This window comes from Aricia agestis, chromosome 14 (genome assembly GCF_905147365.1).
Source record: "Aricia agestis chromosome 14, ilAriAges1.1, whole genome shotgun sequence".
In the NCBI taxonomy this organism is placed as follows: Eukaryota; Metazoa; Arthropoda; class Insecta; order Lepidoptera; family Lycaenidae; genus Aricia; species Aricia agestis.
The window spans coordinates 15,768,734-15,781,642 of record NC_056419.1 but is presented as its reverse complement, the minus strand read 5'-3'; the positions used below and the strand labels follow the sequence as shown (position 1 = coordinate 15,781,642).

Here is a 12,909-nt window from a genome sequence, read left to right as displayed (position 1 = left end):
TAACAATGCCAACAGAATTTACTAGATAAAAACTCAAAACACTGTACTAATTATTATATCTCTGTATGCTACAATGAGCAAAAACCAGTGTTACCACCTCTCAAAAATATTTATCCCTAAATTGGTGTCAAAAACCCCTAAAATCACCTTAATTTTCTGTTTTCCCCTTAAAATATGCATATATATATAAATTTATAATAGTTTAGAGATAATATACTGAAATATGTTTTAAAATATTTTTATTATAATAATTGATTTAATATGTTAAATATTTCATCTTCATCTGAAGATTCAGATATTTTGAAGTCGTACATCTGATTATTGAATAAATTCAACATTTTATTTGTTGGATTAAATGTTGCACAAGTGACATCATTACGATTTAATGTAAATCGAACCATCAGGATGCTTTGCAACATTTCAATAGATAGATATTCCTCAACTTATTTTTAACAACATTATAGACAGAGAATGCACGTTCGACACTCGCTTTGAAATTGGAACAGTGACAAATGCTAATCCAAATTTTGAAATATTTTCAAAACGCTTACAGCCCGCTGCGTCACAGTCATTATAAACTTCAAAATAAAAATCAGCTGAAGAAGAGGTATTTGTCCATTTTTTATTACATAATTGGTGCCACTCAGACCCACTCAAACGTCAAACATGTTTAATGATTGTTTGAAAAAAATAGTCTATAGTTTTTTGTCCATGCACAGCACGGACAATAAAATGACCGCCAGTGGCGCCAGTATTGCCGCCAGTCACCACAGAGTGGTCATAGAATTACGTAATAGATGTCGCTAGAAGTCGCTAGGTCAAGAAATAATTAATATTAATATCAACAATTTAAAAATATTAAAAAGTAAAAAAATCCCTGAAAATACCCCTAAAAATTTCAGACCCCTAAAAAAATCCCATCTCACTTATTTAACCCCTAAAACTGGGGGGAAAACTCCTAAGTTGGGAACACTGGCAAAAACTAACATTGTGACGTCACACGCGCTCGGGTTTATTCGGGAGCTGTCGGCGGATCTTCGGTACTGAATTTAAAATTTAATTTTTATTTTGAAATAACTTTTTAATTATTGCAAAAAAAAAATAGTTTTGTTATAAAACTTATATATGATCTTTCCATTTATCACAAAAAAAAATAATTCAAAAACCCAAATTAATGCGCATGGAAATCTTCGCTAATTGTCTTAATCACGAAAACACCCGAATGTGCGCTTTATAATTTTGGACGTGGCGGTAATATCGTAGACGTCCGCGGTTAAACGATAACATAGGGAAGTAAAATGTATGGAAATATATGAAGACGCTCTTAAACCGTCGATCATAATTTTTTAACGTGCACGTTAGCAAAAATTTCAGGACATCACGACGTCTACACTCTTCTGAACCGCACAAAACGTCCGCGGTGCGTAAAATCAAAAGGGCATTTAACGTACCCAACGTTTTATCGTTGAAGTCGGCTTCCGCGATAACGTGACGCCCAGAATTATAAAAGCGCACAATCTAAGAAACGTAAGAGCCCCAAACAATGCACAAGACTTGCATTTTACACCTTGTTCAAAGGAAATGGAAGTAAAATATATTGTTACGTATATAGACACCTAGTGCCATCTAGCGTCAAACCAGCGAAACCTATCGGACTTCGAAGTGAAAACCAGTGATCAGTAGCGAGTAAACCAGTGAAACCTACGACTTGGCTACGACCTAGGGCAGTGATAGTGCTTTGGATCTAGTGCTTTGTGTTAGACCTAGTGCTAGTGAATAAAGTCTTCAAGAGAGTCAGCAGGACTTTCTTTCCAAATCCTTCGAACCCTAGCACGTAACAATATCATATAGCCGGTGGCTGTCCGCTATCGCCGGTCCGTCAATAAGTACTATAGCATATAACTCACCGAGAAGCCGTTCCATGGTAACGTCCAAACATTGTTAGGCACCTCTACGTCGCTTCAAAGCGCTGTTCTTCTAAAAGTTAAGTTTAAAACAGCGCTTGCAGCAACGTCTTCCGACGCTCGGGAAATACGATCATTACTGAAAAATTGCGACTATGCGCATTATCACTTTAGGAGCACTGTACTACCGCAAGAAATTACGTTCCCCGCATGCGAGCTCCGGCCTCCGAGGATATTTTGTTAAAAATGTTACGGGGAGAAGCGGGGTGTCAATAATGTCGTATTGCGCAAAAGGCCAATGATTCCTCGGAGCTCAAGAGTGGTCACGTAATTATGTTAGATAATAATTTTAAAAAAACTAGACCTTTACATCCGTTGCGGATGGCCCGACCCATAGAAATGTATGCCGCTGGCCGCTGCATACATTTCTATGGGCCCTTTTCAGACGGCGCCGCCGCGCCGCGTGTCAATTCTGATCGCAACGCGACGCGCATCGTAGATATATTTGTGCATTTCTAAATTTGTATGGATTTGACGGATTTGCAAGACGTCCGCAATCGAAATCTGTCAGTTCAGTACAAATTTAGAATGCATCTACGCGTCGCGTTGCGGTCTGAATTGACCCTCAGTTATATTATGTGTATAGTTATTAAAAACATTTCTTTTTTTTTGTTAAAAAGCATCTACTAGTAAAATTTAAGCGTAAATAAAAGTCTCAAGTATATAAAAATATATTTTTATTTTATCGTTTTAATATAGATCAAGTCTTACTAAGTAACAGAACTCACAGCGTGAGGCTTATTGTCTAGCGAGCGCGGCCTCACCCCCGTCCCTCCCCCCTCCCCCCTGCTTCGCCGCGCTCAGACTTACAACTATTTGGCACCAGCGTAAATACTCTTAGTCACTAAATAAAGCAAATCACAGAAAACGCTGTCCGTTAAACCTAGATCAGCTCCAAACGTGGCAGGTGGCGAAACGCGCCGCTACAACATCATCGTCGGGAAAACAATACCCACTAATAGTTCCCCGCTTCCCCTGCTTCCTCTTCTTTAAGAAACCTATTTCGTTGTTAACAATTTTAAACAGATAAAAAATACGTCACAAAACATTGAGTACAAAACTTAATTTAAAATCGACTCAAACCACCAGCGCCGCACGCCTGGAGCGTCCTCTTATTGCGGAATGTGGATATCCACAGGTACTGTGTAACCTAGCTGGGGTAATCCAAAACACTTTTAATTTGAAAAGAAGTCTTTTGATTCCCTTCTTTTTTACGCTATAATATGTAAAATAGGTAAATTTGGTACCTAGTATTGCCTAATTATAAACGAACGTCCCCGGTATCGACACCGGGCGTGAGCCGCATGACCGAGTGCGACATCACGACATGTCACATGAGTCATGCCAGTTACGTGTGCATTCAGCTCTGCCGTAACATCACATCCACGACACAAACGCGCGGGTGAGCACTCGTCAGTCATCAGGAACGATACAAAAATATTTGTCTTACAGCTACAATAGACTAATGGAAGTCGTCGGTACGTCGATATGAACAGTCACCTATAGTTATTGCTACTAGTATATAATAATAACAACTAATATGGCAGTTTCGGAGAGGTGGCGCCCCGGGCCGCGCCGAGCCGCGCCGAGCCGCGCCGGCAGTACAGAACAATATTCTAACTACGGATAAATTCGGGAACGACTCGCAGGGAGTACTACTCGTTACGATCGACATTATCTTGCACAATATTACGTGTACCGCCTATTCTTTATAAAGATTCGAATGCCCTGCGTGCGATGCGACGCATTAACACTTAAACGCTACTAAATATATACGAGGAATGTACTCGCGAGTTACGTCGGGTCGTCGTCGTCGCGGCGGGGCGACGTCGGCGCGGGCTAGAGGTCGGCGCGCAGAATGAGCAGCGCGGGCGCGGGCGGCCGCCGCGACGCCGCAAACTGCGCCTGCACCGCGTCCCAGCGGGCGTCGCGCGCGCGGTGCGGCGCGGTCGGCGCGCGGGGTAGGGCGGACGGCGCCCGCGGCGGGGCGGACGGCGCCCGGTGCTGGGCGGGGGGCCGGTGCGGGGGCGGCGCGGGGCGGCGGGCGGTGCGGGCCGCGCGCCGTTTGCGCTTGCGGCCCCCGCGCGACGTGCCGGCCGGCGGTTCCTCCTAGAAAATAGATTATTCTCTTGAGTACAGAGTATGTTATAATAATTATTTATAAACTACAGATAAAATCACAAAATTCGCGTGTAACTCGATCCAAACTCAGGTCCTTCTCCGAAAAGTTGCTCTAGCGACCCGATAGATGGCGCCAGTTAGAGCAATTGATTGTATGGCGAGCTTTGTAATTTCGATAACGTTATAAAAATAAATAAGTCAAAAGAAACTTTTGATACAAATATGATTTTTTGTATAATTATGTAGGCGATTTATAAATGTGACAATAGAGTCGAACCTGCTAGAAAATCTTGTCGAGGATGGTGTACATCCGGAGGTTGGCCTTCTTGCGCCAGCCAGGCAGCTCGCGGTCGCTGTCGCTGTCCTCGTCGCACACGCCCGCCTTCTCGCTCGCACACCCGCAGTCCGCGCGCTCCGGCACGAGCGCCGCGCCCGCGCCCCCACCGCGCCGCGCCAGCCGACGCGCGAACACGAACGCCGCTATCTGAAATCACCACACGCAACGTTCCTTAAATAATAATTATTGTTCCCGAGTTGAATTTTTTGAGAAATAAAGTTCTATTATAGCTCGGGTTCAGTATATTTTTAAAATGTGTGATGTAGCGACATCTATGGACGAATAGATCAACTTTTGACGGTGATGAAATGATAAAATGAATGTAATATCAGCTATCAGAGAAGTTGAATCCTAGGCAGATGGCGGTGGTAAGAATAAAATAGGAATTACGGCAATAAAATAAAGAATGAAATGTCAATAAGAGTGAAGTTGTACCTGCAGCGCGACGCCGACCAGCCCGAACACTATGATGACGATCACGTTGTTGGGCGCCTCGCGCTCCACCTCCTGCAATTGTCACGTCACATGTTACTATACCACGTTTATTATTTCTAAGGGCCTTTCCACACGACGTATTTTTTGCGCACTGACGACTTGCGTTTGTATCGATACAAACGAGCGTAACAAAACGCCGCGTGGAAGGGCCCTAAGGGTCACTCGTAACGCACTGTACTTTATTAGTAATGTCGGGAGTGCGACGAGTTTCAGCGAGAGTAGAGTCTGGGTATGTCACGAGACCACGCGAGCCGCCTCCTCAATCCACCCGCTAACCACTAGCCAGTTAGTACTTAGCTTGCATGCTAATTTCTGATGCTACTGTAGCTCTCCAAGTAGGTAACTATAATTTAGAGCCGTATTTGTTGCAACATTCAACATGTTACGCTCGGGTCATCGGGTCACAACTCACATTCGTTCATATTCATTGTGTTACAGTTACATGAGCGTACGATTCGGTAGTCAATGAATAATTATTGGTGGAGGCCTCGAAGCTCAATTGATGTAATTGGTGATCGGCGATCTCCGATGGCGACGTTAACGAGACGTGGGCGCCGCCGCCCGCCGCCGACCGCCGCCGCCGCCGCCGCACGGCGTTCCGCAGCTGTTAATATCCTTATTATTCTCAATTACACCGGAATTGGGACAGTAGGCAGTGCCAATAGATTTAAGGAGTTAAGGAGTTAGTACTTAGCCTGTCAGCCGGTATCTACATGTCGTGCTACAACTACGTGGTATGTCGTGGTGACGTATTTATCAATCCATAAGTGCAGGCTGTACCTCCAGCATGTCGTAGAGCGGTCGGGCGACGTCGCGGTAGCGCTCGACGGCGAGCAGCGCGGGTTTGAGGTCGTGCAGCAGGTCCGCGCCGCGCCGCGCCAGCTCCGCCTGCGGCGCCGTCCGCCACCACCGCACCAGCGACGCCGCCATCCACGCGCCGTAACCCACCTGCAGGAACACACTTGACTTAAGACCTCACACAACTTATAAGTTACTAGAAGGTTCCTACGGCTCCACCCGCATGAAAACCGTATCGCGCCGAAGCCGTACATTTTTAAGCAAAAAAAAATATCTTATGTTTTGTCCAGTCTGTTCCAGATTTTATCAATTAAACGCTCCAGTGTTTTCGGAACCTATCCGACAACAAACTAACCTTTCCTCTTTATTATTCGTAGTATAGACGACTATTTAAAACTGCACAGGGCCTGTAGACAAGTGGCAAAGCGCTAACGCTAACGCTAGCGCTACAAAATGTATGCGATTTGACATAAGTCATCGCTTCGCTAGCGAATACTAATGTCAAATCCATACATTTCGTAGCGCTAGCGCTAGCGTTAGCGTTAGCGTTTTGCCACTTGTCTACGGGGGCAGGACTTTGGTGCTGCAGTATAATAGTCAACGAGTGGAGGTAGTCGCTTAAGAAGTTTATTATTTTTATTTTATCTCCCACCTCGGCGCCTTCCTATCCCTACATTCGTCTTTCTCATAATACTTAATATAGTTAAAGTCAAAGGTATTTCTGCCGACCTCGGCTCCGGCGAGGCAGGCGACGCCGGCGCAGTAAGCGTGCAGCGCGGGGCGGGCGCGCGTGGCGGCGGCCAGCGACACGAGCGCGGCGAGCCACAGGCCGGCCGCCAGCACGAAGCCGGCGGAGACGCGGTACTGCGCCGCGCACAGGAACCGGAACCACGCGTACGTGCTCGGGTCCCACGCCAGCCGCGCCGCCGTCGACAGCAGCGCGCCCGCGTACATCTGAAACGACACGAGATGCCCGTCATCAGTAAAAACACAACAGTTAACTTAAGAGTTAAGTCCTTAAGTAATACAGCCTCTACGCGTTGGACACGATCAATCGAGCATCACAGAATGCGCCACGGGTTCGCTTGTTATTGTCCGTCGTACTCGCTTGTTATTGTCCATAATGGCCCCGACTTGGCCGCCGCGCTGCAGAGCTAACAAGGAGCATGGTCGCTGATGAATGTATGAGCTTATGCCAGCTACGGAATGTGTTCGACCTCACGATAACCCCGCGCTGAGCCATCTCTCTTTATCTACCGAGCTGGGTTCACCGTTCACGAGTCAAACGGCCGTTGTTCTTCGTCTGACGTTCCCCGGAGGCCGGAACAGACAACAACAGAACGGTTGTATTAAAGGGTATTTTACCTACACAAGCCCCCTTATTCAAGTATAAATAATATATGTATAAGTATTATACTGCACACATGACATGAACATAGAACAGTATTCGTATTGTGTTACAGTTAACTCAAGATTGACCCCTCTGAATAATTGTATTCCCGAGTCCCGACCCATCCCAAGACGCACCGCGCAGGTCAAACATATTATTTATAGAGCTGATACTGAGTTAAAAGCAGTCCTTATTGATAAACATAATGTCATAATTTGAATTTGCAGCTCTTGGCTTTGTAATCATCTCGTAGTTTTCCCCATAACACCTAACAGATTAATACGCTCATTAAATAATTAACTTACATTGTCTTTAATAAGAAGAATCTTACATACTTACATACTACTAGGTACATACTAAATTACATAACACCTTGCACGTGTACAACCTACATCCTACGCCTCGCACGAGCAGTGAGTATACTACATACAGATAATACTTATAATAACTAACTAGTTTAAATCGATATGGCGTCAATCGTCATTGTGTTAACTCGATTCCTCCGAGAAGACATAACTAATTTTGCTGCATTGTAACCACATTTTTTGTTAGTAACATTATGGTGACATTAACGTCTGCACTCTGCGTCCAGTGTATAGACCCTGCATCCAACAAGCCCAATGCTCATCTTAAACCAGCTGACCCAACACCTGTTTCATTTAGCATCATAGAAAAGTAGAGCAATATAAATCATGTTTAATCATAATTACTCTGATATAATTGCTACTGTATGTTAACACGCGATAGCTTTAAAGTTTACGAGCACCTACTTACCTACATAATATTGTAATATTGTAGTAAGTAATAATGTAATCAGCTGTCAGCGATTTCAATACAGATTATGTTGTGCCTCTACGACTCTACATTACGGTTAAAGCGTAACTTGACTTTATTCTTGATTCACTTGATTCATTTCTCAATGCGCTTAAAAATGAGTCAGTCGAGTTTCGAGATGCGAGAATTGGGGCCCTGTCTGAAGATGTAATTCTGAAAAATATAACAATGTAACGGCAATGCAGCGACTCGCGATCGCGATTGGCGATACGCGATACGCGATAGTAATAAGCGGTGTAGTTGGCACTTAGCACGAGCGGCGCTACGTGCGCTACGTGCTTTGCTGGGATGAGTCCAAAGACAGGAACCCAGGTGTTACACATTAGTCATCCATACTTCCATACTAATATTATAAATGCGAAAGTGTGTCTGTCTGTCTGTCTGTTACCTCTTCATGTCCAAACCGCTGAACCGATTTTGCTGAAATTTGGCATGGAGATACTTTGAGTCCCGGGAAAGAACATACTAGGATACTTTTTGTTCCGAAAAAATGTACGGTCCCCGCGCGATATACGAGTTTTGGCGTAACGGAGTTGCGGGCATCATCTAGTTACTCATACTTGTCTATGATCGCCCATGATTGAAGTAGATTGTGATTATCCATGTTCTCTATTTATATTGTATTATCTATGATCCATGTGAAGAGAGATCCTACCTCTTAACCCTTCAAACGTCCTCCGCAAGCCTAATTTTTTATGTTTGTATAATTATGTGACATTATAATATGTATGATCAGTGTAGTATGTATGTGGCAACATTTCGTGCGAGATAGTGATCTCGAGCAGTGAGCTGTGAACACGCGACTCGTAATTCGTATTGATCGTAAGTAGCGTACTGAGTGTAAGTAGCCTGAGGGTTCCCCAATTACCGCGGCCACTGACCCCGCGGCCGCGCATCTCCGCCGCCCGCCTCTGACGTCACCCCGTAACCGCAACCGAAGCCGTACCGCAACCGAAAAACCATCGGTTGCGGTACAGCGGAGTAATCGTATTACAAAGTAAGTTGACCGCTCAAATACTACCTCAAATCATGATTACTACGAGTATTATAAAATATTATAATATTATTTCGGTGGCGGTGGGCGGTTTCATTGAAAGTAGACCAGCTATACAGAAATGATTTCATAGTGTCCAAGTATGTGCGCACTGCGCAGTACAAAAGAGCACTCTATCTTTCCTCTTGTCCCCAGTGGGGCTGATGGCCGTCAAGACTGGCGAGTGGCGAGAGATCCAGGCAAACGGGTCACCTGATGGAAAGCAAGTCGCCCATGGACACTCGCAGCATCAGAAGAGCTGCAGGTGCGTTGCCGGCCTTTTAAGAGGATTCCACACCGCCCTTTTTTCCATACAAACGTTGTCCCCTGTTTCCTCCCTGGATAATGCTAGTAGAGTTATAATTTTTTTTCCTGAATATCTACGGCCACTAATACAATGTCCCTATGTTTTCTTTTTTTTCATAATTTAATTATTAAATAAGATATGAACGTTCAAAAACCCAAAAAAATGGCCAGATTTTCCGCTGTGTTCAAACGTCCAGAAAACAGATTTGGCTAGATTATACAAAAAAAGCAAAACATAGGAACACAGCTCAAGCCTTTTTTTAATCTTTAATGAAAAAAGTACTTAAATCGGTTAAGTTTTGGAGAAGGAATCAGGGGACAACGAATCGTTGATTTTCTGGATTTTCTGCAGTTGTCTCTATCGCGTTCTGCGGTATAGGCTTGAGGTAAGGGAGACAGCTATAGATATTACACGTACTTTTTTTTCATTTCTCTAGCCCCTGTTGTATCCTCTTAAGAGGGTATAGGGTAATAGGAGAGGGTAGGGATGGGAAGGGAAGGGAATAGGGGAGGGTAGGGAAGGGAATAGGGTAGGGGATTGGGCCTCCGGTAAACTCACTCACTCGGCGAAATACAGCGCAAGCGCTGTTTCACGGCGGTTTTCTGTGAGCCCGTGGTATTTCTCCGATCGTGCCGGCCCATTCGTGCCGAAGCCTGGCTCTCCCACGTCTAAAACTTTCACATCCAACGCATTAATCAACCTTCTTGTGAAACAATCAAGTTGTAAGTGTGCATTACCTTGCTGCTAATTGCTAAACTAAGAAACCGATAGTTGTTTACTAGTCATTACCAGATATATGTATACAGAACATTATCAGATATATGTATACAGAATTGAAAGCATTTGCATGAAGGGAGCGTCGTGGAGATATTTGTATCACGTTATTCACGTGACAAAACTATAAAAACACCGACTAGCCGGCTACTGGTATTTGAGTAACTAGTAACTACACACTGATTCTGTATTCGGCGTGGCGACTGGCGACGAACTCTACATTCTGCGGAATGGCACCCTGGTGCACCCTGTAGAGAACTAATGCAGCTCGAACACTGAATACAGTACAAAGTCCTAGCGTACGTCCCAGTAAATAAATTATTTGATTTGGGAGTCGTCTTACCTCAGACTATATTATGTATTAGACTTGTACTAAAATGTATTCTGTGGTATTACGAGTAGTGACTACATGTGGTTGGTATACTCAGAATCTAAATGAGAATTGTTGGTCACGCCTAGGCCTGGGGTAAGATAATGGAACGCAATATACTTCATATTAAGTTTGAACATTAAGAAAAGAGCATGAAATGTATTTCTTTGATTCAAAGTTCCAATGGTATTCCAACACAAGGAATCAGTTTTGAAGCTGCTAAGACCTCTACCAGCAGTTGAGGTTCTAGCAGCTTCAAAACTCTTAGATCCCCTCATTTACAACGTACATCCTGCGACGTGGGATCGCAATTCGCATCACATGTGATGTGCATGTGTGTTTGATAGTAAAACATGTTCGCGTTGCAACGTGTATCGTGTATGTCAGTATGTCTGGACTTTGTAGAGCAAGGAGGTAAGTCGACGCATGGCCAAGTGATCTCTTAGATAACTTAGCACTAGAGTTTATTCAATGATAATAATAGATTCTAAATAGTTAGCAAGTAATTTTGATTTTGAAGCTTGATATAAACGCTACGAATAATAAAAACTATAAACGTAGGTAAATGTATCACACCGCACACGCGATCTACATGTTGATTATAATAAGTTTTAAATTTTAATATTTGGTTTGGATAAGTAATTTAATAGAAATACTACAGCAGGTACAGTAAGTCTAAGTACTAATTAGGTACCCTACATAATAGTTATGGGTCAATTGTACCTAACTGTATAAATACCGTAAAAAAGATGCTTTTAAAATGTAGAGCTGCAGCCGCACGCGGTTTTAATTTTTAATGTCGACCTAGAAACATGGCTGATGGCATTCAGTCGGTATTCAATAGTGATAAATATCGCAAGAAAACATTTCCAGCGGTTCCATCGACCACTATCACCCGCAGCCCGCAGGCAACCTCTTGGAGACCTCGCTGCACTTCCTCAATGGTTTACCTCGCTATTGAAACCAAATTCTCACAAGACGTATTATAGAACTAAGAAATACACTTCCCTAGTTTACATCTTTATCCTTATTCCTTAGTAATATTATTGATGCGAAAATTTGTCGGTCTGTTACCTCTTCACTCTTAAACGGCTGAACCGATGAAGATAAAATTTGATATAAAGATACTTTGAGTCCCGGGAAAGGACACATCACGCAGACACTGTTCATCTTATATAAGACTAGCGACCCGCCCCGCGTCGCAAGGGTATAAAATATATAGCCACTGAAAAAAATATTAGAATCGATAGCCTATGATCCTTCACGTGGTCTACTAATTATCTGTGTCAAAAACATAAAAATTGCTCCAGTAGTTCGCGAGACTAGCCCTTTCAAATAATTTCCCCCGTTTTTGCGACATTCTCCTATTAGTCTTAACTCTTAGCGTGATAAAATATAGCCTATAGCCTTCTGCAATAAATAGGTTATGTAACACTGAAATATTTTTTTAAATCGGACCAGTAGTTCCTGAGATAAGCGCGTTCAAGTTAGCCCTTTCAAATAATTTTCCTCGTTCCTTCCACATTTTCCTCTATTTCTTCGCTTCTATTAGTCTTAGCGTGATAAAATATAGACCTTCCTCGATAAATGGACTATCTAACACTGAAATAATCATCAAAATCCGTTGCGTAGTTTTAAAGATTAAAGGGAACAAAGGGACATGAGGGAAAAAAGCGACTTTGTTTTATAATAAGTATAGAAGAAGACGACACTGCGCCTGAGGGTCGAGCGTCTGCAGTCTCGCCACAAGGTTAACTTTAGCTCCTTTGTGGTGAGAGTACCGACGAATCTTCTCTCGACTTTCGAAATTTCGAGCGCGCCAGAGTTCTGGCCGATGGATGTGTTCTACCGGAGGTCCCGGGGGAGACCCCGGAACGAAGCGAGTCACGTCGCCGGCAATACGTGACAGTGTTAGTTTTTAAGTATATATAAAATATGTATGTTAGTTTTAAGGTATTTATTATATAATTAATAATGTATCTTAGATTTAAGGTATATAATATGTTTTATGGGCCTCTGATGCCCGAAGTAAATGATATTTTGATTTGATAAGTGGGAAATGTGCAGTTATCGGACGCATTTCTGAGCAACGGAGTTACGAAATGCGGACATCATCAAGTACAAACATAAATCATCGCTTCCTTTAACCTTTGATAGACAAAAAGTATTTTCCGAACATTCACTCGTAATCTTATAATGTTTTATAATACATTTGAATGATTTATGTCTGCTACTATTTCTGTCTGGTGTTATCTGTAACAATATTAGCCTGTTGCATGACGCTAGTCGCTAGTCGCTAGGTGACTCACACAGCACACTTGACGCGGCTCCGTCTGATGTAATAAAATTGACACGATTTCCATAATCCTATTACATTATTCACGAAACGAGAACCTCCATACCATACTGTAATCGAATAACCGCTTCTGCCGTAAATATATCGTTAAACCGTTAACGTCTTGTAATTAATAATAAATAAATACAAA

At 43.2% G+C, this 12,909-nt stretch overlaps 1 protein-coding gene across 1 annotated transcript in view; it reads right to left on the bottom strand.

Moving 5' to 3' along the window:
• Positions 1-4,006: 4,006 nt before the first annotated feature.
• The window catches only part of LOC121733497, a 47,973-nt gene continuing 39,070 nt past the window's right edge, over positions 4,007-12,909 (bottom strand). The window contains exons 2-6 of the mRNA XM_042123753.1: positions 6,445-6,669; positions 5,698-5,865; positions 4,858-4,929; positions 4,363-4,569; positions 4,007-4,073 (exon numbers count right to left, since the gene is read on the bottom strand). Of these exons, the coding sequence (XP_041979687.1) occupies positions 4,366-4,569; positions 4,858-4,929; positions 5,698-5,865; positions 6,445-6,669 (669 nt within the window). The 3' untranslated portion in view covers positions 4,007-4,073; positions 4,363-4,365. The remainder of the gene's footprint in view (positions 4,074-4,362; positions 4,570-4,857; positions 4,930-5,697; positions 5,866-6,444; positions 6,670-12,909) is intronic.